Raw genomic sequence first — 22,445 nt, forward strand, 5'->3', positions numbered from 1 at the left:
GTTTGTAATGCGACAAAGTGGCCAGAAGGCTGGGCGAGACGCTGCCTGGCCCTGGCCCAGCACCGGGGCGCCTCTTCCAGCGCTTCACCGACGGAGCATTGCGGCACCACAGTCCAGGCCGCATCGAGGCACGAGGAAGCCTTCAGCGGCCGCCTCTACCTCTTGTCCTCCGGGTACTTTTCCGGACTACCCCACCCCAGTCACTGGCCACGCTGGACGCGGCTGATGGGCACCGAGTCCGACGCCCGGACGGGGGGTGTCCGCTTGAGGCGGCGGCATCGGCGGCGTCACAAAGTCCTGGCGCTCCTTCGCGGCAGCTGAGGCGGCCGCACGGCCTTCTGGGGAAGGCGGCGAGGAGGCGCGCGCCGGAAGCCGGGGCGGGACAGTGGGGAGAAGTCTTCCGTTGGCCGCGCGATGCTTGCCGGGAAGCCGTCCGCAGGCCTCAGCCCGGCGTAGCAAGCCTTCGCCGTCTCCATGGTAACCGCCCGCCGCTTCCGCCTCATTTTCACGTGACTGGCCTCGCTGGGGAAGTCACGTGATGTTTGGTTTTCGCTTGCCTCCGCTCCTCCTTCGGCGTCCTCACCTCCCATCCCAAGCGAGCTGTTTCCGGGTCAATGTAGGACGCGGCGGCCGGCTGGCCGGGGGAGCTAAAGCTCTGGGGTCCGGTGAGGAGGAGGAAGAGGGGGGGCGAGGGTGGCCAGTGGCGTGAAAGCCCAGGGCAGGGGTTCAGGCGCGACACCTGCCCCAGTCCAAGCTCACTTGGTGCCGGGAGGCGGGGACGCGAGGGTTAAATGCGGGGTGGGGGGAGCCGCGAGAAGCCTCTTCGGTATGGGGCAGCCTGCCCCCGAGCTGCCAGCTGCAGCGGGAAATGACAGGGGGAAGGCGGTCACCTTCGTACCTTCCTTTGGAGTTGGCCGAGGCGTCAGGCTGTCCACTGTTGGAGGCAGGATGCTGGATTACGTGGGCCTCCCGGTCTGACCGGCTAGATCTTACCAGTCTTCTCCGGTTTCCCTTTCTTCCTTAGCTCTAATAATTGTCAGAGGAGGCTGCCACGTTCAAAGGCAGCCTGCTTTTCTCTGAAGTGCCAGGTGTCGCAGGCGGACAGCGAGGGTCAGGATGTGACCCCCGTGCCTTCTTAATGAGTTTCCTGGGAAGTATATCTGGCTGTCCTTTCTTTGAATCAGGATGTTGAGTGGATGGTCTGAATAAGCAAGTTAAGCTTGAGGATTAGGACTTGTAGCCCTAAACGCTTTATTCTCCGACCATGGAGCTGCAACTCCCATAAGCCCCAGCCAGCATGGTCAGTGGTTAAGAACCGTAAGATTAGTGCTTCAAAACACCTGGAGGCCTTCACTTAGTCCATCTCAAGCCAAAGAAGGATAGTTCGTGCTTTTCATGCCTCTTGAGGGTTTCCCAGAGGCATTTGGCTGGCTGTTAGAAATAGGATGTTGAGTTACATGGATATTCTTTAGAACTACTTTCTTAGAGCAGGCACATTTAAGTTGTGCAAGTCAGAACAATGTTGGGTTAAAGCTCAGCTGCTCGTGAGAAACCCTAACCTGTTGCTTGCCAGAATTGCCTCTTCTGTACAACTATTGAAGGTAGTCACATCTTTTATGAATGATCACAAAGTTGTCAGTGTTGGAGAAAGATCTCTCATTCACACACCACTGACCCTGGTGGTTACAACAAGGGGAGAAGAGAGATTGAGGCTTATTACCTTCTGGCTTTGATCAAATTTATTTACTCACTAGGTCTTTGTGCTTGTTATGGTGCTTTTAAGCAACTGGGAGAGGGCTTATTATGCTGTTTGTGTTGTTTTACAATAGTCTTGTCAGTACACTGCCTTTTATAGAGGATAGACTGAAGCTGAACAACGCTGACTGGCCCACAATCACATTCTGTGTGGCCTTGACTGACCTGAGCAAGGTACAAACATATTTAAAAAAAACAAAGCCTTAGTTCTTAGAAATGTATCATGAATAACTAGTTACGGTGTCCTATTCTTTTGGCATTAGACATCCCTTAATTGTATGTAATCATACAGTTGTTATTCCTAATGCCATCACAGAATCAATTTCCTCTGAGGTGTTTGTTTATTAAATCTAAATAGTAAAGCACTTGCTTCAACTGTAACAGCGTTTACGGGTTCAATAATTCAGGGTGCAATCCTGTACATGTTTAGGAAGAAAAAAGTTCCACTCTGGCTCGCTGGGACATGTCAGCATTTGCAGGACTACTACTACTTTGTCCTGAACATGTATAGGATTTCACTCTTAACATGGAGAGGTATTGCCTCATTATTCCTAGATAAAGGAAGCTGTGTCAACAAGGCTGGTTTTTCCTCCATAAAGGAAACATACATTCTCCTATTGCATCTTCCCAGGGTCCATCTAGTCTAGTTCTCTAGTTTAGCGGTGAATGCTCTTGTTTAGTCTTAGTATTGGGTATTCAGAGGTATGTGATCGCTGTACTTGGAAAGGGCTATAGCAGCTTAAAGGTAACTCAATGGCAGAGGCCCCATGTTTAGTTGTCCATAAGGACGGACCATAATTCCAGAGCAGATCACTTGATTTCCATGCACAGAGTCCCAGTTCCAGCCTCTGCCATCTGTGGTTCAACAGGATCAGATATCACGTCATAGGAAAGATGTTTTTTGGAGACCGTTGGACAGAGCAGGCCACACTGAATTCGGTAGAGTTGATGGAAGCAGCTTCTTGTGAAAAGGGTCTTGCGTGGCAGAGCTGGAAAGAAGTTGATCTGAATCTTTGAAGAGCTTCTGTCTTTTAGTGCAGACCAGCCTTTCTCAGCCTGAGGTCTCCCGGAGGTGTTGGACCCCAGCATCCCCCATCTGGCACAGAGGAAGTTGGAAGTTCTAGTGTAACACACTTGGAAGGTACTGAGTTGGTACTGAGCGTAATAGCCAATGGCCTGACTTGCAGTACAGCATCACAGGATGGAAGCGATTACATTGCCCTTTGTAATGCAGCTGAACTTTGCAAAAGCATACTCTCAGATTTGCTTTTCTCCTGTGTTCAGAAATTGGACAAATTACTGTCTCCTGTTTATCTTGTTAATTTATAATTAGAACCTCCTTGGATGCATGTCATAATGGTCCAATCTCATTTATTATGTACTCATAGCTCTCATGTTGACATAGACCTTGCCTTATATGCTTAATAGCACAGAGCAGTTTAATTAGCTCAGGTCATGAGCAGTCCTCAAGCTATTGGTACTCAGATTCCTTCCAGGGTTTTGGCTTCCTGCTAACATTTCTCTACCAGATTGGGTCTCCTTCTAGTTTCTAGTTATACAGAAATGCCTGCATTGTTTCTATTGGTATTTGATTCCAGAGTTTAGACCAGGTGGCAATTCCTTAATGTATCTAAACAGCATTATTATAATTCCCATTTTCCAACCTGAGAAGAAGCCTGGTGCTTGGCAGGTGGCAGGATGGATAAGCGACCATCCATCAATGGCCACATGTTCACTTATAGAAGAACGATGTGTTATAGATGCAATACATCATCACGGCTGAACTGTGCTTATAGTCATTTATAGGTGCCACACTAGCCGTATACCTAGGTGCCTTCATAAATCTCTGCCATTTGTTCTAGGAGCCAGTGTTCAGTGTTGTGGTTCCTGGGTGAGAATGTACTTTGAAGTTGTTCCTTTCCTGGCGAGCACAGCGTGTCTTATTCCAGCATTAGCCAATATTTAGAGTCTGTATGCCACTGGTTTTTAACTGTGTTTCTTGTTTGGGGATGTATGTGACATCCTTCTCAATCTGCTTTGGACTACAGCTTTCAGGGTGCCTGAGCATCAGGAACATCTGGAGGACACCAAGGCCGGGAAGAGTGGTGTGCAGGAACAGTCCCGTAAAGGCGCTCCTGCTTGTGGCATGTGCTTTAGCAGGATGAGAAACCCTTTGCTTTATTAGCAGCAGGATGAGAGCAGGGCTGTGCAAGTGGTTGTATTTGAAGGTTCTTCCATGAAGTGTGTGCTCCACAGGCAGAACATTGCTCTGCTTCAGTCAATAAATGGCATGTCTCTTTGCATTTGGGAACCTTCTGCTTATTTTATTTGAACCTTCATTTTTGCGGGTTTCTTATTCCAAGAAAACGTCCTCTGTGGTGCGCCTCACTTCTAGACAAAGCTGAACAGATCTTTACTTCTCATTGATTTTTTTCACTTGTATTCACCACCTTCAAAGCTGAGATCTACCTATTTTCCCCTTTCCTGCTTCTCAGAGGGCAGATGGTTTTGATTGGATGCTCTTCAGGAGGAAAAGCACACTCAGAAAGTGTACCTGAACCCCATGTATGGATTTATTGTCATTTGAGGTTTTTTCAGGAAAAAAATGCTTCAGAAAGCCAGCTGATCAATAAAACATGCCTTTGTAAATTTAAGCAGCAGCACTTGCCATTCAAGTGCTGCAGAACCCTTTGATGTTTAGTAATTCTTCCATGTAACTTCTTAACCTTTATCTCTACTCTGAGCTAAAGTAGGTAGAATAGACTCCCTAACTTTTTGACTGAGAAGAAACCGTTTCAAGAACATTTTGCTTAAAGACGTGTGTGGCTCCAAATTCTCAGGATATGGCCTAGTTCCATTCTGCTATCAAACATAAGGGGGGGGGGAGCCTTTTGGGGGCAGCCCTGGAGTGGCCTGCAGCACCTCTGGCCAAAACAAAATAAGTTAATGATTTCTTGCACGATGGAACAGCATTGGCCTTTAACAGAGCCATGGTCCCACTCGAACAAGTGACTGCTTCTGTCTAGCAGACTGTCTGTACAACGGGACAGTAATTGCTGTCCTCACCTTGTGAAGTTAGGAGGAGCAGTGCTGGATCAAGGCAGGTGCCCATTTAGACCCGCATCCTGCTTCACATAGGCACCAACCAGGTGCCCCCGGGAAGGCCAAGCAGCCTTTCCTTGCTGCAGCATCTCCTCTTTCCACAACTACTGATACTTAGTAGTACATTGTTCTGAGCATGAAGCTTCAGCATCACATCATGGCCGGTAGCCACTCTCTCATGACTTTGTCCAAGCCCTGTTTGAATCCATGTAAGGCACAGTCCTAAGCATGGAGGACATGCATTGAGGAGGTTCACCAAGAGTTTTGCAGAGCATCCGTGTGTCTCACCTTCTGTTATTCCTTGTTGTCTATTTTTATTACCTGTTCTTAGCTGTTTAAAACTTTTTTCCTGATATTTCTGTTGTACTTTTACCATCCCTCTACGGACTTTGTAAACAGCCCAGAATGCTTTGGCTATGGGACAGTATAGAAATGCCATAAACGGTTCAGCTTTTCTTATCGTCAGGTTTCTGTTCACCCCACCCAGCCCACCTCCTTGCAAAGAACTACCTGAACTTCTGCTGATTCTTCTCTGAAACAATGAAGAGATGAGAGGATTCTGCTGAGACTGGCACCTGCGGACCTAGCTAGAGCCAATGCTGAGACCAGTAAGTAATCCCTTTGAGGGTGCGCAGCGGTCCTGAGAGAGAGGCAAGCAGCCCAGGCACTTGGAGGATCTACTTGGCTCTTTTTTCTGAAGCCCCAGGATCGTCCAGCGGGAGCCTGGTGCAAAAGAAATATGCTGATGATGAATGAATCGAACAGAATTCACAGCCCTTCTACACTCTTGCTTATATATGCCTGCGCACACAGGCACCTCCCACGAGCTTTCTTCATTTGAGCAATACACTCTAGCATGATAGAAGAGTAATATTGCTGCTTTTGTCAAAGAAAGAAAGGAGGGAAGGAAGGAGGAAAGGGAAGGAAGGAAGGCCATCTCATGCACTTTGAATCTAGTGCAACTCCTCCATGGGTGTACCAGCACAGGCCTGATCTCCCTCTCGCTCAGTTGGTTAGTCCCTTGGTGTCCTAATTTGTGTGTTTTTATCCCTATTTTCCCATCTTAAAGGGATGAAAAGTGTCCTGGAAAACAAAGGTTACATTATTCAGATGCTAGATGCACGTTAGGGAACAAGCTACATTGCTTTCAACCCTGAGGAATGTTGGAAGTGATCTTCTATGGAGATAGTATACACTGCTGGCTTGTCTAGCCTGTCAGACAAGACAGCTTTCCTCCCCAGCCATGTTTGAAAAAGCTGAACTGGAGACTGAACCTTCTGCATGCAAGGCATGTGTGCTGTCACCAGGCTTCAGTGCCTCGAATAGGTTCTTTAGACATCTTCTCTCAAGAAGGTACAACCTTTTCCTGTGTTTTGCTAGAGGCTGCTGTAGCTCATGTACCTTCCAGTTTGTTTTAGACATGTTTATAAAAATATTGGTGGAAATTCATAGGCATATATGTGCTCCTGTGAATGTAGCCCATGATGTTCTTCAGATCTGTAACAAATGAAGCATTCTCCTCAAATTGGAATGTTTGTTCTTACTCCTAACAAGCAGTTTTCAGTTTGCAAAGGTGAGGATGTTCAGGAGCCCCATTCAATACATTTCTGTGCAAGAGAACCTTCTCCTTTATCCACCTTTATCTTAAAAGCTTCCACCATGCATCAGAAGTGAGCGGGATGCTCACCATGACAAACATGCAAACACTTTTATCAACTTCTGCTCCCAAGAGGATTTTCTTCTTTCTTTCTTTCTTTCTTTCTTTCTTTCTTTCTTTCTTTCTTTCTCACAGTATATCACTTGGGGCAGTCCCTGACAATCACTCTTGAATAGCAGGAGCGCACGCTTCTTGGTATGTTCAAAGTGTTGAGTAGGAGATTGAATATTTGCCTTTGCCAGTGCCATGAGTACATTGGTTTGTTTCTCTCCCCTCCTTGAACTGTAGAATTTCTGGAAGGGACCATGGATCACACCAGTGGGAGAAGTTTCATGCAAGTTCTCTGTGAGAAATACAGCCCTGAGAACTTTCCATACCGCCGTGGTCCTGGGATGGGTGTCCATGTCCCAGCCACACCTCAGGGTTCACCAATGAAAGGTACAGCCGCATCTTGCCTTAAGTAAAAATTGGCTTATTTCATTTGACATTCCAGGAGATGCAATTGAAAAGCATCAATCAAAATGGGTGGCCCTTCTTTCCCCCTTAGCTATATGTGGAAGGTATGGAGCAGAGAGTTGGTTCAGCTTACCTTTGGTTTTATTTCAATACAAAGCAACGTCCTCCCTTCCAAAAAAAAAAAAAAATCTCCACTATATTCACACACCCATCCACACTGTGCCCTTTTAAATTCCTGTCAGGTTTATTTGTATCACGGCTATACCCAAAAGGGGAAAAACAAGGAAGTTATTTGAGTGGAAATGACAGTAACTTAGTGTGACAGAAAGGAGCAGAAATAAGTTGAGTCAGTCAAGGACAAAATGTATCACATGTCACTCAAAATTAACCACAACAGACTCACCTTAACAAAAACTTCTCTCTAATGTCTTCCTCTGAGCACCTAGAAATGATAAAAAGGACACTTTAGCAATGGACTTGGTTCATCTTTAAAGAAGTCAGTATCTAAACTAGCATAGCGTTTGCTGCAGCCTATTACTTGCTTGTTGTGCATCTCTCCGAGTCCTCTTCCCCTCAGCAATTTCCAAAACATACAAAGAGATGCCCCTTTCACAACCTCGTTTGTTGCACTGTGTGTTCTTGGTGTTTGGTGTGAACAGAAGTTTGTGAAAAGCCCATATAATAGCTCGTCCCAACCTAGGGCTCAAGGTTATTAAGCAAAGAATTGTTTCAAGTATTCTCAGTAAGTGTCCCCAGAAAAAGCCAGCAAGATTCATTAGCTCTGAGATCTTAAGGTATATGATGAAGAAGATCTGCCTTTTCAAATTGCCACATGAACGCACAATAGGAAAATCTGCACATAGGGGATGCAGCCCTGTATCTGGTTTGCCAGACATAACAGCCTTCTGTTGGTGCCACTTTTGCATGGTGCTCATGTGCATCTGGCTCGCTGTGTCATGTGAACCCCTCAGGAAAGGGATGTCAGGGTGAAACCCGCAGCCAGGTTCTCACCATGTGCCAAAAGCGGAATCATGAAGGATGTGTGTGATCAGCTTGGCTTGGGACTACAGCATGCTTACAGACTCCATTGCTGTGCCCCTAGGAAACATAAGCCATTGGGAAACACTTATTTACCAGTGTGTGCAAGGTTTAAGCACGAAATGCAATCACGAGTACTTGATGGCATATCAGTAAAGCATCAGAAAATACAGTCATGGAAAACAACCATCTTTGCCACTATTTTCAGTTAAACAGGATGAACTCTGGGTCAACTCAACTGGCAATTCCAGTTTCTGAGTTTGATGTTCACTTTTCTGTCTGTATTTATGCTTAGGCAGTAGTCTTCCGCACTTCTTATCTGGTACCTACCATTCTTCTCAACGTGCAACATGGAGTCACTTATTTTTGCTGGATACCATTTTTCCCTTTCCTTCCTCCTCCTCCCTCTTTCCTGTTTATCCTAATAGAATGAAAAGAGAAATAGGTTCGCTGAGGTGAACCTCTTTAAGTCCTGGGCAGGAGGACCGTGCTTTATGTGAAGAGCCATCTGTTAAATGCCTGTAAACTTGGCAACCTTTGGATAATCTCAGTGTTGTTCCGCCTATGCCTCTAACACTTGTCCAAGAAGAAAACTATCCAAATGTCCAAATTTTTGTGACATGAGTATTCTGACCTAATTGACACGAGCAGTCTGACTTTACATGCTGGTGTGTGCCCCATCTCTTGACTGGATAGTTTTCTGCAGGAGAGCACGTTGGTTTTTGCTGGTATGCACAGGTGGATGAACCTTTGCACTTGTGGAAAGGAGAGTGTTCCAGCAAAATAATGCAATGTTCCTCCTGCTTTTTCAGATCGTCTCAACCTCCCAAGTGTATTGGTATTGAACAGCTGTGGAATAACCTGTGCAGGAGACGAGAATGAGATTGCTGCCTTCTGCGCTCACGTGTCCGAACTGGATCTTTCTGACAATAAACTGGATGACTGGCATGAGGTAGAAGAAATAGTATGAATACCGTACATGCCTTTTCTGCAGGTAGACTTGGCTTTTCCAGATGGATTCTTGTTTGTGCCTGGAACTGCCAGAGCAGATCAGCTGTACTATAATGTACCTGGGAGGTTTTAATGTGCTCCCCCTCCTTCCTTCCATTTGGTCGTCTTCTCTTTCCAAATCACATGCTCTGACTTAGTCTCTTTGTTCGTATGCGGTGGATCTTAGGAGGCCGGCCTCATTTGCATTGGAGAGATGCTTTTAAGTCATATGTGGTTAATGGACCTCGTAGATTGCTCTGGTTCCCTTACAAGCAGGACAGATGGTTAAGAGCAGTTGGAGCTGAATGCTTTGCATCTCTAGCCAAGCCTTCCAAGGAGAGCTAATTATTGCCTTAACTCTCCCTGCTCCCCCAGGGCAAAGGTGAAGCGCCTTGGGCAATCTCAAACACCTGTCATTTGGTGGTTTCCCTGTCTTTGTGCTTTCTTTCCTCCACTCTAAAATGTGGAATGCCTCTCCTAATGTGTTAAGGTAAAATAGGCAGCGAGGACTCCAAGTGAACCAAAGCAGGCTGGCGGCTGCTCTCTCACCCTTTTTGACTTTGGCCCTGGCCGTGTGGCCCCAAGACCTGCTCTGAAATGGAGTTGGACTCTCTCTCCGTTTTTAGCTTAGAGCTTTGGGGTGAAAGTTCCAGAAGCTATTAATGGCAGCCCAAGAGATAATTGTGACACACTCTGGCAAGACTGACACATTGGCTTATTGCAGGCAAACCAAGGAAGGGGATCGTATGAGTCTAATAGGCCCGAATCCATCTTTCTTTTACTCTGCATAGAGAGGGAGGAGGTCAAGTCCTGTGGTGGTAGTTAGTCTGGAGCATTGTGAAGCAGAAGGGTCCCTGGAGGAACCTTTCCCTTCATCCATCCAGCAGGAGATAAGCAGTCCTTAACAAAGGAATCGAGTGTTTTCAAAATGTCTTGAGCTAAATGAATGTTTCTAATAAGAACCTGAGGACCTTTTTTCATTGTCTTCTCTGCATTTTTGCTACACCAGTGCCTTCTGCTGTTATGGCTTCATTGCTATTTTGGCTGAACCTGGCAAAGGGTGTACTGTAACAATCAAGATGACACTAGACTTGGATCCTAGTTGGCAGGCAAATGTTGGTTTCCCCAAGAGCATCCAAGCACTGCTAGATTCAGCCAAAGGTACCGCTCATGTGTCAGGAATGGTTAACATGGCAACTGCGTTTCCTGATGGACGAGTGTAAGCATTTTGGACCACCAGCCATGAGCAATCCCAAGCTGTGCCTTTGTTAAATTGTCGTCATCTTCTCTGAGCTGGTACTTATTTATTTGAATTAATACTCCCCTCGACTGCCCATTGTCCCCAGGGTGATGTACAGTCACAAAACTCCAAAGCAATAATAACTCCAAAGCAATAATAACTGCTATAGAAATGCAACAGAAATGTAGAAAAAAGTTACAGTGAGCAAAAAAAAAGTTTTTTAAAAGCCACACATTAAAAATGACGGGTCTCCCAGATCAGGAAGGTCTTAGTCTGTTGTTGAAGCCTGCTTGGTATTCTCACTGGGAAAGGCATTCCGACAGGCTGAGGTGGGGAGGCACTGCAAAGAGACTCTTCCGAGACTTTAGTAGCCAGATGGTATATACAAGCTTTGAATGAATGAATGAATGAATGAATGAATGAATGAATGAATGAATGAATGAAAAGGGTTCTTTGCCTAGTCATACCCTTGTGGGAAGTTGCACCCAGAGATTACCTCAAAGAGGATCTTGGCCATTGCGCAGGAACATATGGGAGAAGGTGGACTGGTCCTAAGACAGTTTTGGCTCGAAAGGTCAGTGCTACCATTTTGAATATGGCCTGGAAACCAACCGACAGCTGGTGCTGGTGGCCTCAGCTCTTGGACGAGTCCCTCAGTTTTACAATTTTTCACTTCATGGTTGTGTTAGCACAATCTTTTATATAGTTTATAGAAATGAAATGTGTTGCACGAGGGGAGGTAAGGGGATTATCAGCAGGGGCTTATGGTAGACCTGTAAGGCCAGAAGAAATTATTGTTCACCTTGCGTGTACAGCCTTTACTGACATATTTTTTCAGGAAGGATATACACTCAAGGAACGCCCCCCTCAACAACACACACACACACACACACACACACACAAATGGGGAATCTCAGGAATCACTTTTTTAAAAACTAGAAATGGAATTTGGTGCATGCAAGATTGCAGAAAGATGAAAAGCCCGAGGTAAAATAGCCCTTTGACAAACGTTGGCGGCTGGGAGTTGTTTTTTCTTTAGCTGCCATTCAGGTGGATGTTATGAAGCCTGCCAGCTATCTGTTTTTCCCTTATCAAGCCTTTTTTAAGGGTGTAATTAAATGATCCATTGAGGTGAACAAGCAATTAGCCAATCAATTTAAATCAGCAAATAGCAGCAGTATGAATTACAGATTACTATCTTGAATGCTGTGAGAATCCATATCATTCTTTGACTCAGTGAGCCGTGCTGGAAAGGCCTGGCCTTTTTTCTTTTTTTAAGACAACAGAATATTATATGAGATCTGATTACTGCCTGATCCACTTATTTCTTCCTTTCCCTCCCAGGTCAGTAAAATTGTGTCAAACGTCCCCAACTTGGAGTTTCTAAACTTGAGTTCCAACCCTCTGAACTTGTCGGTTTTGGAAAGGACGTGTGCGGGCTCTTTTGCTGGCGTTCGTAAACTTGTGCTCAACAACAGCAAAGCTTCCTGGGAAACGGTCTGTACGCTACTGCAAGAATTACCAGAGTAAGTCCAAAGGAACAGAGCAGGCAGAGGAGCTGGTGCTCTGTGTACGCATTGGTCACTTCGCCGCTGCGCTTCAGCGCTCCGTGAGCCACCTCTTGCTGAAAACGCAGCATCGGCCAGGGGGGTTTTGGGGCACCTCCCATTTTCATTGCAAGGTTCCTGGCAAATACTGCTCAGACAGTGGGTTCAATCAGAAGACACAAAGCTATGCCGATCCCCTTCAGACACTTCCTGCGGGAGTTACAGTGATGCTGGAGTGCTCCACTTTTGACCAAGGAAGCTCCCCTGCAGAGTGGGGTGGTCTCTGCTGTTGGAGGCCCCTACCACAATCGCAAATATTTTTGAAGGTGGAAACCTGCTGGCATGAGAGCCCGAAAGTGGTATTCCAGCGGAGAGGAGTAGAAGAATTGCAGCAGCCTTTGGTTGGGCCTCTGCTCCAGCCCAGGGCTGGTATATTCCTCATTCTCCTCTTATTCGTATCAGTGCACTGTGGAAAAAAGGGCACAGGAAGCATTCAGGGATGGTAAGGGGGAAAACTGCCCCCTCCTGTAACACTCTCGCCTGTCCTGTCCTGTCCTGTCCTGACCAGCAGGACATTGGAAGTGGCTTTGTTGTTGGAGTACCCCAGTAGGGTAAGCCAGTAAGTGGCGCTGAGCTGAGGTCGTAGTCTGCTCAGGGCTGACTGGCAAAGGGGGGACTTGAACCCAGGAATTCCTGGTCCTTCATAGACCCTCCCAGCCACTGCTTCCTGCACAGGCCTGGTCTTGCTCATGTTACAGAATGGGTTGGTTAACAAGATTGATTAGCTTTGCACTGTAGGTGGAAGGATGACACATTTGAATGTTCCCCTACGTTAAACTTTCCTTTCAGCCCTCTGCAAGGTGGGAAAGGCTAGATCCTGCTGTGCTAGTTTCTTTTTGCTGATATTAAAAAAAAATGTTAGGGAACATTCAAAAACTGTATGCCTACCCCTCTTTGCTGAAGTGGCTCAGCCTGTTTGTTCAGCCTAGCCGCCTCCTGCAAAGTCCCAACTTGTATGTTCAAAGGACCCTAGACTACATTTCCATAATATTATTTCAGCTCTTATGCTGACTCTGAACTGATTAGTGCATTTATGCAAAGCTGCATGCTCAATGTCTACATTTATAGAAGACTGATTATCATGTTGACAGGCGATGCTGATAAGGCAGCCCATATGCCATGCTCTTTTTCTGGCGTTCTCTTCCATCATCAGGGTCAGAGAGCTTGCTAATGGAGGTCCTGGCTTTGGATCCTGGCTAAGTGGTGTGGGGGAGAGGCTTGCTGATGAGCTCTCCTCGCATTTTTCATACAGACCACGATGTTTACTGGAGCATCCTGCATAGGGTCTCCAGTAGCAGCGGATTCAACTGCTACAGTACCACTGATCGCCTTCTCCATGGATTTGGCCAGTCCCCTTTTGAAGCCCCCCCCCCTGAAAGAAAAGCATTGCTTCTCACTGCATCTTATGGAAGTGAGTCCCATTAACTGAGAGAGGTGTGAAAAAGTCCTGACTCCCACCATTTAGTTGCACTGAATGACTCCAGGTTCTAGTATTACGAGGGGAAAGCTCTCCTGGTCCACTGTCTCTACACTCTGCATAGCTTCATATATCTGTCATGCTTCTATTTCTCCCTTACCCGCTCTTTTTCTAAAATACAAGAACCCAAACACGAATCGCAGAGGGGTAACTCCAGACCTTTTAGTGTTTGGGTTGTCGACTTGCATGCTTACTTTGGCCTTGCAATATGCTTTTAGTGGTATACAGTCTGGGTGTGTAGACTACAAATTTGTAGAAGGCAGGATGCATAAGACAGTTCTCTTGTCAGTTTCATTCCTAATGATCCCTGCCTTGGATTTTGCTTTTCTTCTCTGCAGCTGTACATCACTTTACAGTTGCTTGTGTGAACAGTATATATGAACGTGTCACCGTGTGCATGGAAGCAGGGGCATATCGGCATTTCACATTTTCTCCCTGCAGGTTGGAGGAACTCTTCCTGTGCCTTAATGACTATAAAACAGTGTCTTGTTCTCCAGTTTGTTGTCACTCTCTCAAGTTACTCCACATTACTGACAATGATCTCAGAGACTGGACCGAAATCCGAAAGCTGGGAGTTATGTTTCCATCGCTAGACACGCTGGTCATGGCCAATAACTACCTGACCACCATTGAGGACTCAGAAGATTCCCTGGCGAGGCTCTTCCCAAACTTACGGTCCATCAGCCTGCACAAGTCAGGTGAGGACTTAGATCAGACTTGTTCCTTTGACTGGGAATTCAAGCCTTTCCAGTGGTCCCTTCCCATCATGCGCATACACACACGCGTGCCATGCATCTTGCAGTGAACAAGCTGTTGATAATGACATCATCTTAGCCCTGTTCAGGCATTCAGCTCAGTGCATGAGGACAGAAATGAATGGGGCAGAGTCGCAAGCCCAGGGGTCCAGTTCAGCCCAGGCGGGCTTCCAGCATGGTCGCCTGAGGCATCCCAGCCAGTTCTGCTCTTTCTCCCCAACCACCAAGCATTGGGTACTGTCCTTGCTTTTGTCCCGCCTTTCCCTCATTGTTAAACCTTGAAATACCTTTCCTGGGGCCTAGTTCTGGGCAAGCAGAAATTAAACTAAAACACACTGGTGATTTGGTTCTGCCACCACTAGAATTTGGCCCTCAGGCTGAAAGATGGAGCTCCTTCTGCACTTACCAGTTCCCAGATGGCACGTTAGAACAGCTATCAGACCTGCTCTACATGGGGTGGTTAGGAAGTAAGGAGGCATTACCCTGTCCCCTGAAACTGGTTTGGCCCTCCTGAGCAGGATGGTTCTTAAGAAGAAAGTACTTACTGGGCCATGTCTATGTTAAAATAACCTTTTGGTTTCACTGCTCACTTTTAAACTAACCCTCAGTGTTCACTACTCAGGGGACCAGTATTTTTCAGCTTCTGGCCTTGCAGTTTCCTGAAGCGCATAGTTACTGCACTGTGAAATGTAATCATGTTTACCGTTGATGCATTTGCCATGTCAGCTCAGGTTTTGCTTGTTTTTGACTGTCATGGGCTAGGAGAGACGGGAGATTATATGGAAGTTATAAGCTTTTAGAGAAATGCAGATAGAGCATTCCATCAGTACTCAGAACTCATTTTCCATTGTACAAAACGCACGAAATCACTCCTTCAATCTTGGAAGAAAGGTGATATTGCTCTCTGAGAATATCTCCTTCTACTAGTGGCCTCTAAGAAAGCTGTACAGCAAGCTATCATGCCTGAACAAGGGTGGCCAGCCATTGCACAGGGAGAGACACCCTCCCTCAGGTGGTGCACGCAGGGATGGCCAGAGCAACAAGGACTTTCTTGACTCGTCTGGCTTCTGGTTTCTTTCCCATTTCATTTCTCTCTCAACAACACAGGCTGTTCCTCCAGCACTGTAACATGCTTCATGTTTGTGAACATCATTCCAGTTTTCTTTGCCTGAATGCTTCCTTTCTTTAAATTAGGTCTGCAGTGCTGGGAAGACATTGATAAGCTCAACTCTTTCCCCAAACTTGAGGAAGTGAGGTTGTTGGGCATTCCTCTCCTTCAGTCATACACCAACGAGGAACGCAGGAAGCTGGTAATAGCCAGGTCTGATGGTTTTTGTTGTTGTTCCGGCTTAATGCTACCAAAATTGTGCAGCCCAAGCTTGGGGACTAATTTGAAGGGGGCTGCTCATGGGGAAAAACTCCATAGTGAGAAGGTCTGTCTTGGGTCCTATGAGCCTTGGACTCCAGGCTGTGGCAGGAACCTTATGGACCTTACTCCTGAGAACAGATAAAGCCAGAAATGGAAGCTTAGTCTGGGTTGAAATAACCATAGCAAGCGCTTTGAGGAGGAGCGAGAGGACTCTTCTTGAAGCAAAGCCAGCGCTGTGTGACCCTTGAGGAGCTGAAAGGACAGATTGGCCATGGCTTGCATCCGCACTGGGTGTGGCGTGCGCTTGTGCCTCACCGTGTTCCCATCCCTGCCAGATACATCTTGCGGGAATGCCCACCATTTTCAGAGCACAGCAGGCCCTTGCCCACCCAGTTCTTGTTCTGCTGAAGATAAGCAGCTCATCCATTCTCCTCTGATAAACCGTTCTGTCTTAATCAGATAACCTTCGAAAGAGTTTTGTCATTTTCATGGGACTGGTGACCAGCTCCAGTGACAAAATTTCCTCCGTTTGGTGTGTTGCTAGAGTTGTTTCTGCTGTATCCCATCACCTTCACTTTCTGGGGGGCTGGCACAATCAAATGGGTTTATTGCTGAGCCTGTCAGAGGAAAAGGCAATGGACTGGCTGATTGGCTGCCAGAGCTGCAGCCAGACTTACCAGCTGACACTCACTGGACCTAGAGTGCAATTTTCTTGGGCTCCATCTGCACCTTAATTTTGGGCCAGTGGCTTTGTTTTTGCTTATGCCAGTGCTGCTGAAAGGAAGTCTGTCTTGTTCAGCTCAGTCCTGGCACCAGGAGCCCCTTCATCGCCATCAGCTGCTGTAGGGAAAGATTCCGTCCACACATGGTCCCAGTGCTGAAAGCGTCGAGCACAAGTGCCTGCTGCTGTGCAGGGTTGCGAAGGGTTTCTGCAGACCCAGCCATCTCTGCCGGGCGGATCATGTTTCTTTTTGAAGGAAAGAAATTAATTGGTGTAATTTATGTCCCTGAAAAGACTAGGCAGGTTGCTTTCCTTCTGTTAATATCTCAGTGGCTCGTGGGCCTGGCTATTCAGAGAAGGTGGTTCCACCTATTAAGCAGCGTAATGGCAGCTGCTGGAAGGGTGAAGTGGTGTATGGCACAAAGTGGCTCAGCTCCCACTCCAGAACAAATGTTTTACTTGCCGAATATTCTGCAATTCTAGTACCTTTTTATTTTTTGCATTTATACAAGTCTGATGAGCAGGCCTCTATCCAAAGCAACTGAAATGTTTGTACATGCAGATCATCTTGTCCTCCCTCTGCCAGAGAGCTAACTAGCTTTCTGTTCTTGCTCTGCATGATGGGAAGCCGTATTTTGCAAGGTTCTTGCTGAACAAATCTTTAGACACTCTTTTTAGCCTACCAATATTTTATGAAGCGCTCCTGAAAGCCAATGAGAAGGAAAGCGCTTGGAGAATTATCAGATATATTTATATTCAAATTGTAGCGTGTGATCTTAAATCAAATGCTTTCTGCAAGGGAAATGTACGAAGCCTCATTCCTTTGAGAGCTACATTTTTTGGGTGCCTGATTCTGGAGGGGAAATCTCCCGAGAGCACACTTCTCAGCATTTTTCGCTGATGACTGCTGCGCTTGGGGGATTCATTTTAGCTTTACCTTCTTAACAAGGACAAAAAGTAATGCTCCCCCTTCTTCTGTATCTCTCAGGTTACCCTCTGTCACTAAGCTGAATGGGAGTGTCATTATGGATGGAGAGCGGGAGGACTCGGAGAGGTTTTTCATTCGCTATTATATGGACTTTCCTCAAGAGGAGGCTCCTTTCAGGTAAAATCTTTTGACCCCAAAATGTTGAGCTGGAGAGCGTGACCAGGGTGTCATAGTTTCTCATTGTCGGGCGTGTGACGTGTGAACCTCAGGGACAGGATTCCATGCATGTAGGGACAGTGGTTGAATGCAGAGGGAACTGGAATAGAAAAAGTCCAGACAGTGACAGTTAACAACTGGCAATTGTAACATGGGTAAAAATGCTGCTTTTCATTAAACAGTATAAATAAATTACTTAATTAGAGTATTTTGTCATTGTCCTCAGTCAAACAGGTTCCTGGGGTGCCTCCACAGAATCAGTGAAAGAAAAGGCCCTTGCCTGCAGGCTTATGATCTAAAAGGACATGATGCAGAGGGACAAGGGAAGGGGAAGGGAGAAAGGCAGTTTTTTGGCTTGCAGCTCATTTCCCTCAGGGTGGCTTTCAGGAGTCACTGCAGGAGGGGGCACTTACAGAATCAGAGAAGAGCAGAGTTGGAAGGGGCCAAGAAGGCCATCAAGCCCAACCCCCTGCTGTTGCAGGATGCCAAGTCACACCATCCCACTCAGGTGGCTGTCCAGTTTTGCCTTGAATTCTTTAGGCATCTGGTTCCATTTGTTGTATTGCTTGGACAGTGAGGAAACGTCCTGATATTTAGCCTGAACCTGGGTTGTTGCAACTTGAGCTGATTTTTCCATGTCCTACACTCTGGTATCAGCAAGAAGAGATCTTGACCTTCCTCTTTGTGACAGCCTTTGAGGTGCTTACAGAGGGATATCATGTCCCCCCTCAGTCTTCTCTTCTCAAGACTGAACATGCCCAGTTCTCTCCGCTTCTCCTCATAAGGCAGCATTTCCAAACCCAGGATCGCTTTTGTTGCCCTCTTCTGGGCCCTTTCTAATTTTTCTGCATCTTGGTGCCCAGAAGAAGGGATCCTTCATGGTCTTCGCAGCTGATGGCACATCTCTATTCCCCCTCCACTCTCCCATGGCACAGCCTGTCGGATTGACCCTGCGAACCTCTAGCAGTCACTACTGCATGGCTACCTGGTGCTGGAGTCGGAACTCAGGAGGAGCGTGTGGAGTGGGTCGCTCCCTCACTGAGGGGAGTCTGAGGGGATTTTCTTGGGGAGTAGTGGCCAGAGAAACCCCTTAGGAACAGCGGGGTTTTCACATTCAGCCCTGGAATCTTCAGGTTGCTGAAAGTGCATGGTACTGATAAGCTGTGCTTTTCTGAAGACCCAGAAATGAGAGTTGCTCCCAGGCCTGGTCAGTGACTGGCAGACATAACGGATGAGTTATTCCTGTGTCATGTGCTGTGGGGAAGAGAGACTTGGCAGCCCTCAGAACGCCGCGATGGCTGGCGCTTGCTCTTCCCAGATCACTAAGCTAAGTCCTCTGTTGAGAAGTCCAGCTTCCACTGGAAATGGGTCCTAATCCTTCTGTGTGGTGCCAGTGAAAAGTGGTTAATCCTCTTCCATCTGGTGCTGGATAAGATGTGTAGGAGGCTAAAAACTTAACCTCTTCCCTCTCTCTCATTTTTAAAGCCTCCAGCTTCAGGGCCAAATGAATTCAGATGGTCCAGTCTGCATGCCGTTTTTCCTCGTATCGTCAGAACAGAATAAATGCTCAGCAGGTATCCAGTTCACTGCTGAGAATGCTTAGCCCAGCCTTGCCCAGCATGGTGTCCTCCAGATGTGTTGGACTGCAGTTCCCAAAATCCCCAACTAGTATGGAGGGGACCAGGTTGGGCGAGGCCAGCTTAGCCACCCACCAACTTCCACTTGGTTATGCCCTGGGACAAGAACGGTCTTGAGAGATGCGTTGTGGCAGCTTTATGGTCAAGTGGCGCATGGCATCCAAGCTGGCCCAATACTACGAAAAATGATGGGATTCGAGGAGGTGGCCAGGAGCAGAATAAGGAGCGCAAGGCCATCTGGAGGGCATTCATTGCACTCCTGATGAGGGTGAAAGAGTGGAGCCCAAAAGTTGGCTTGAAACTCAACATTAAGAAAACTGAGATCATGGCATCTGGTGCTATTACGTCCTGGAAAACAGATGGGGAAGAAATGGAGGTAGAGACAGATCTTATTTTCTTGGGCTCCAAGATAACCGCAGACGGGGACTGCAGCCAAGAAATTAAAAGACGCTTGGTCCTTGGGAGGAAAGCTATGGCAAGTCTAGACAGCATACTAAAAAGCAGAGACATCACCCTGCCAACAAAAGTGTGTATAGTCAAGGCTATGGTTTTCCCGGTTGTAATGTATGGCTGTGAGATGGACCGTAAGGAAGGCTGAGCGCTGAAGAATTGATGCTTTTGAACTGTGTTGATGGAGAAGACTCCTGAGAGTCCCTTGGACCGCAAGGTGATCAAACCGGTCGGTCCTAGAGGAGATCAACCCTGACTGCTCTTTAGAAGGCCAGATAGTGAAGATGAAACTCAAATACTTTGGCCACCAAATGAGAAGGAAGGGCTCCCTGGAGAAGAGCCTGATGCTGGGAAGGATTGACGGCAAAAGCAGAAGGGGATGGCAGAGGCTGAGGTGGCTAGATGGAGTGACTGGGGTGGTGGGTGTGGGCTTGGATGGACTCTGAGGGATGATGGAGGACAGGAAGGCCTAGAGAAATGTCCTTGGGGTCGCAAAGAGTTGGGCATGACTTTGCAACCGACCCACTGCAGGGTGAGAATAGCCACGTTCTGGGACTAGTGACCCAGGACCCTTATGGATGCCACCCCTCAGAGCAACATTTCTAAGGAGGAGGGGGGCAATCCTGTGAGATCATAGAAGAGCCAAGAACAGGCCAGAAGGGCAGAGAAACCACACAGGTGGTCAATATATGCAAATCAGCAGACCTGTGGGTGAGTTCAGCCCTCCTAGAGAAAAATCTTTTGAGCGAAGGATTTGGAGGCGCTTTCCCTACTCTGTAACTTGCGTTAAGGGGAACATTCCTCTTCAAAGGTTCTCTCTCAGCTTCTCTGCAAGCTCCGCACTGCCCCTTGTGGAACGTTTTGTGGGGGTGTAGTGTGCCAATGCTTGTGCACTGGGCACATGAATGCCCCTTTGGTAAGTGTAACGGGGTTCTGGCTTCCCTGGTCCTGCGACACATGTTCCTGCCGGCATTGCCCCATCTGATCCCCATACGGCGTTTCATTTTTGCCTGCCGGTTCTTTCGTTCCCCTGTTTGCATTCCAGCAGCTTGTTTCTGCCTTGGCACTCAGGCGGTGTAACAGAATGGGAGGGGGGGCATGCATTTGGCCTCCCCTCCCTTCATGGCCTTTAAAAAAAAACCTGCATCCCCTTTCCACCTTTCTCTGCTCAATGGCGCCTTTGTCCAAGCGCTCTCATGTGTGTGAGGTTTCTGAAAGATGTGTGCAGCCATCGAACGCTGGCCGTTTCCGCTCTGCAGAGCCGGTGTGCCGTTTCAGAGCTACCCTTGGACTGGGCTGTGAGTGAGGGGCAGTCTGTGGTGGCTGAGATTCAGGTTGCATATCCGGGGCCGTGGGCAGCCTGTTCCACATGGGCAGCTTCTCCCCTGTTCCCCACCAGCTCCGTTTCTTTCTGGTAGTAAGTCATGAGGAACAGTATCTTTGCCGAACTTTCCTGTGGTCTTGGTGTCCTTGATATTCTAGTGGGATGATTTAGGTAGTATGGCCTTAATTTGCATATGTTGGTCATCTTATCTCTTTTCCTATAGAAAGTTACGGTAGAGATGTTGGTAAAAGTAAAGCAAAATGTGTTCAGCACATCTGCTGTGGCTATGAGGGCTAGAAACTCTGTTCTTTTTTGAAAGGCCTAAGGTGCCTGTAAAATGCAGGGCCGAATTATGTGGTGTACAGACATGTACTGACACACAAGGACTAAATTAAGCACCGAAGAAAGCCATTTTCCAGGGAATTGCCATCTTTCTGAGTTGCAGATACAGGCCAGCTCGAAAAAAGGGCCACTCCTGGAGGTTGGAGTGCAGCTGAAGGCAAAAGTTGTTGCAGACCTAAGAGACCGATTCTGCCACTTTGTTTTTTTCTTAGCCCCTTCTTGTTAAAATTCTGCAGAACTTCCTGTTTTGCTGCATGAGGTTTGTGGGCAGTGGCGGAGGGACAGGACCAGAACAGTAACAGGACTTCTGTCTGTTGAGGGGGAAGCACCTTTTTAGTATGCTTGAATGAGCTGCGCATTTATTATTGTATTTTATATATTTATGTACAATTGTATGCCACCTGTATCTGCCAAAAGGTCTTCCAAAGCAGCTTGCAACCACCTGTTTCTCCCTTGCCGCTCCTCCTCGGACCACGGCAGAGTTGGCCATTCCCAAACACCTTTCCAGAGCCATGCTGGGAGAGTTACAGCTACGGCTGTGAAGGTTTTCCTCGATGCCAGTGACTGGAGAGGCCGACACGGCGCTCCATGCAGCCCCTTGCCAGCCCACTTTCTCGCTGCCGGTCCACCTGCTGTCGCCGATGGCTTTGCTTCTAAGAACATGCTCTTCCCCGTTCCTGAGGAAGACTTTCCCACACCAGGCCGAGTGTTATCTCCATGTCCGTCTCAAGAGTGGGGCAGTGGCCTGCTCTGAGCACTTGGCCCCCATCAAGGGGGGACCATTTTGTCCAAGATGCGGGGGAAACCGTAGCGCATTGCGCCGGTTCCCCCACGCTCCGGGCAGACAGAGGCCCCGCTGTTGAGCGATCATTCCTCCATTTAACATGAGTCCCGGGGGGGGGGGGCCCCCCCCCCCCCCCCGTTGCCAGGCTCCATCTCCCCCCTGACGGGAGCGATCACGTTTGCGCCCTGAGTCAGACAGGAAACAAAAGAAGCATTCAGTCCTAGGCATCGCCTAGAGACTCTTGAAATGCTACCTCCTCTCAGCCGTTCTTCGCTTTTGTCTTTTCAATTACCTTGTCCTTTGGGCTGACTTTTTGCCACTTTCCCAGCCCGGCAGAAGAGACTCTGCCTCCTCATTCCCAGTCAGAGAGATACCTGAAGGGAGCTTGGGTGGGTGGGGGGAATGAGGGCAGGAATCTCTGCCCAAGGGATGCAGTACAATGAGGCATCTCTTGGAGGATGGAGAAAGTTGCCGAGCAGCTTTGTGGCACTGCTCCTCGCTCCTTCCTCGCGCTCTCCTCCGGTTCTGCTGCATCTTCCATTAATGAACACTTCGCCAGAACCTGTGATGTAAAATGAAATTTAGGGCTTCCTCTTC

At 47.6% G+C, this 22,445-nt stretch overlaps 1 protein-coding gene across 7 annotated transcripts in view; it reads left to right on the forward strand.

The window, feature by feature from the left end:
* The first annotated feature begins 543 nt into the window (after positions 1-543).
* LOC123028025 (tubulin-specific chaperone cofactor E-like protein) overlaps positions 544-22,445 on the forward strand; it is a 94,337-nt gene continuing 72,435 nt past the window's right edge. Inside the window, exons 1-8 of one of the 7 annotated variants that reach the window (XM_044439452.1) lie at positions 544-665; positions 5,345-5,465; positions 6,803-6,952; positions 8,821-8,960; positions 11,583-11,764; positions 13,764-14,020; positions 15,272-15,398; positions 17,156-17,272. In XM_044439452.1, the coding sequence (XP_044295387.1) occupies positions 6,820-6,952; positions 8,821-8,960; positions 11,583-11,764; positions 13,764-14,020; positions 15,272-15,398; positions 17,156-17,272 (956 nt within the window). In that variant the 5' untranslated portion in view covers positions 544-665; positions 5,345-5,465; positions 6,803-6,819. Of the gene's footprint in view, positions 666-867; positions 5,466-6,802; positions 6,953-8,820; positions 8,961-11,582; positions 11,765-13,763; positions 14,021-15,271; positions 15,399-17,155; positions 17,273-22,445 lie in introns of those variants that run through there. The other 6 variants (XM_044439453.1, XM_044439456.1, XM_044439457.1 and 3 more) reach the window with 6 other exon arrangements.

Source organism: Varanus komodoensis, unplaced genomic scaffold (genome assembly GCF_004798865.1).
Source record: "Varanus komodoensis strain SLA01 unplaced genomic scaffold, ASM479886v1 scaffold35, whole genome shotgun sequence".
NCBI classification, from domain to species: Eukaryota; Metazoa; Chordata; class Lepidosauria; order Squamata; family Varanidae; genus Varanus; species Varanus komodoensis.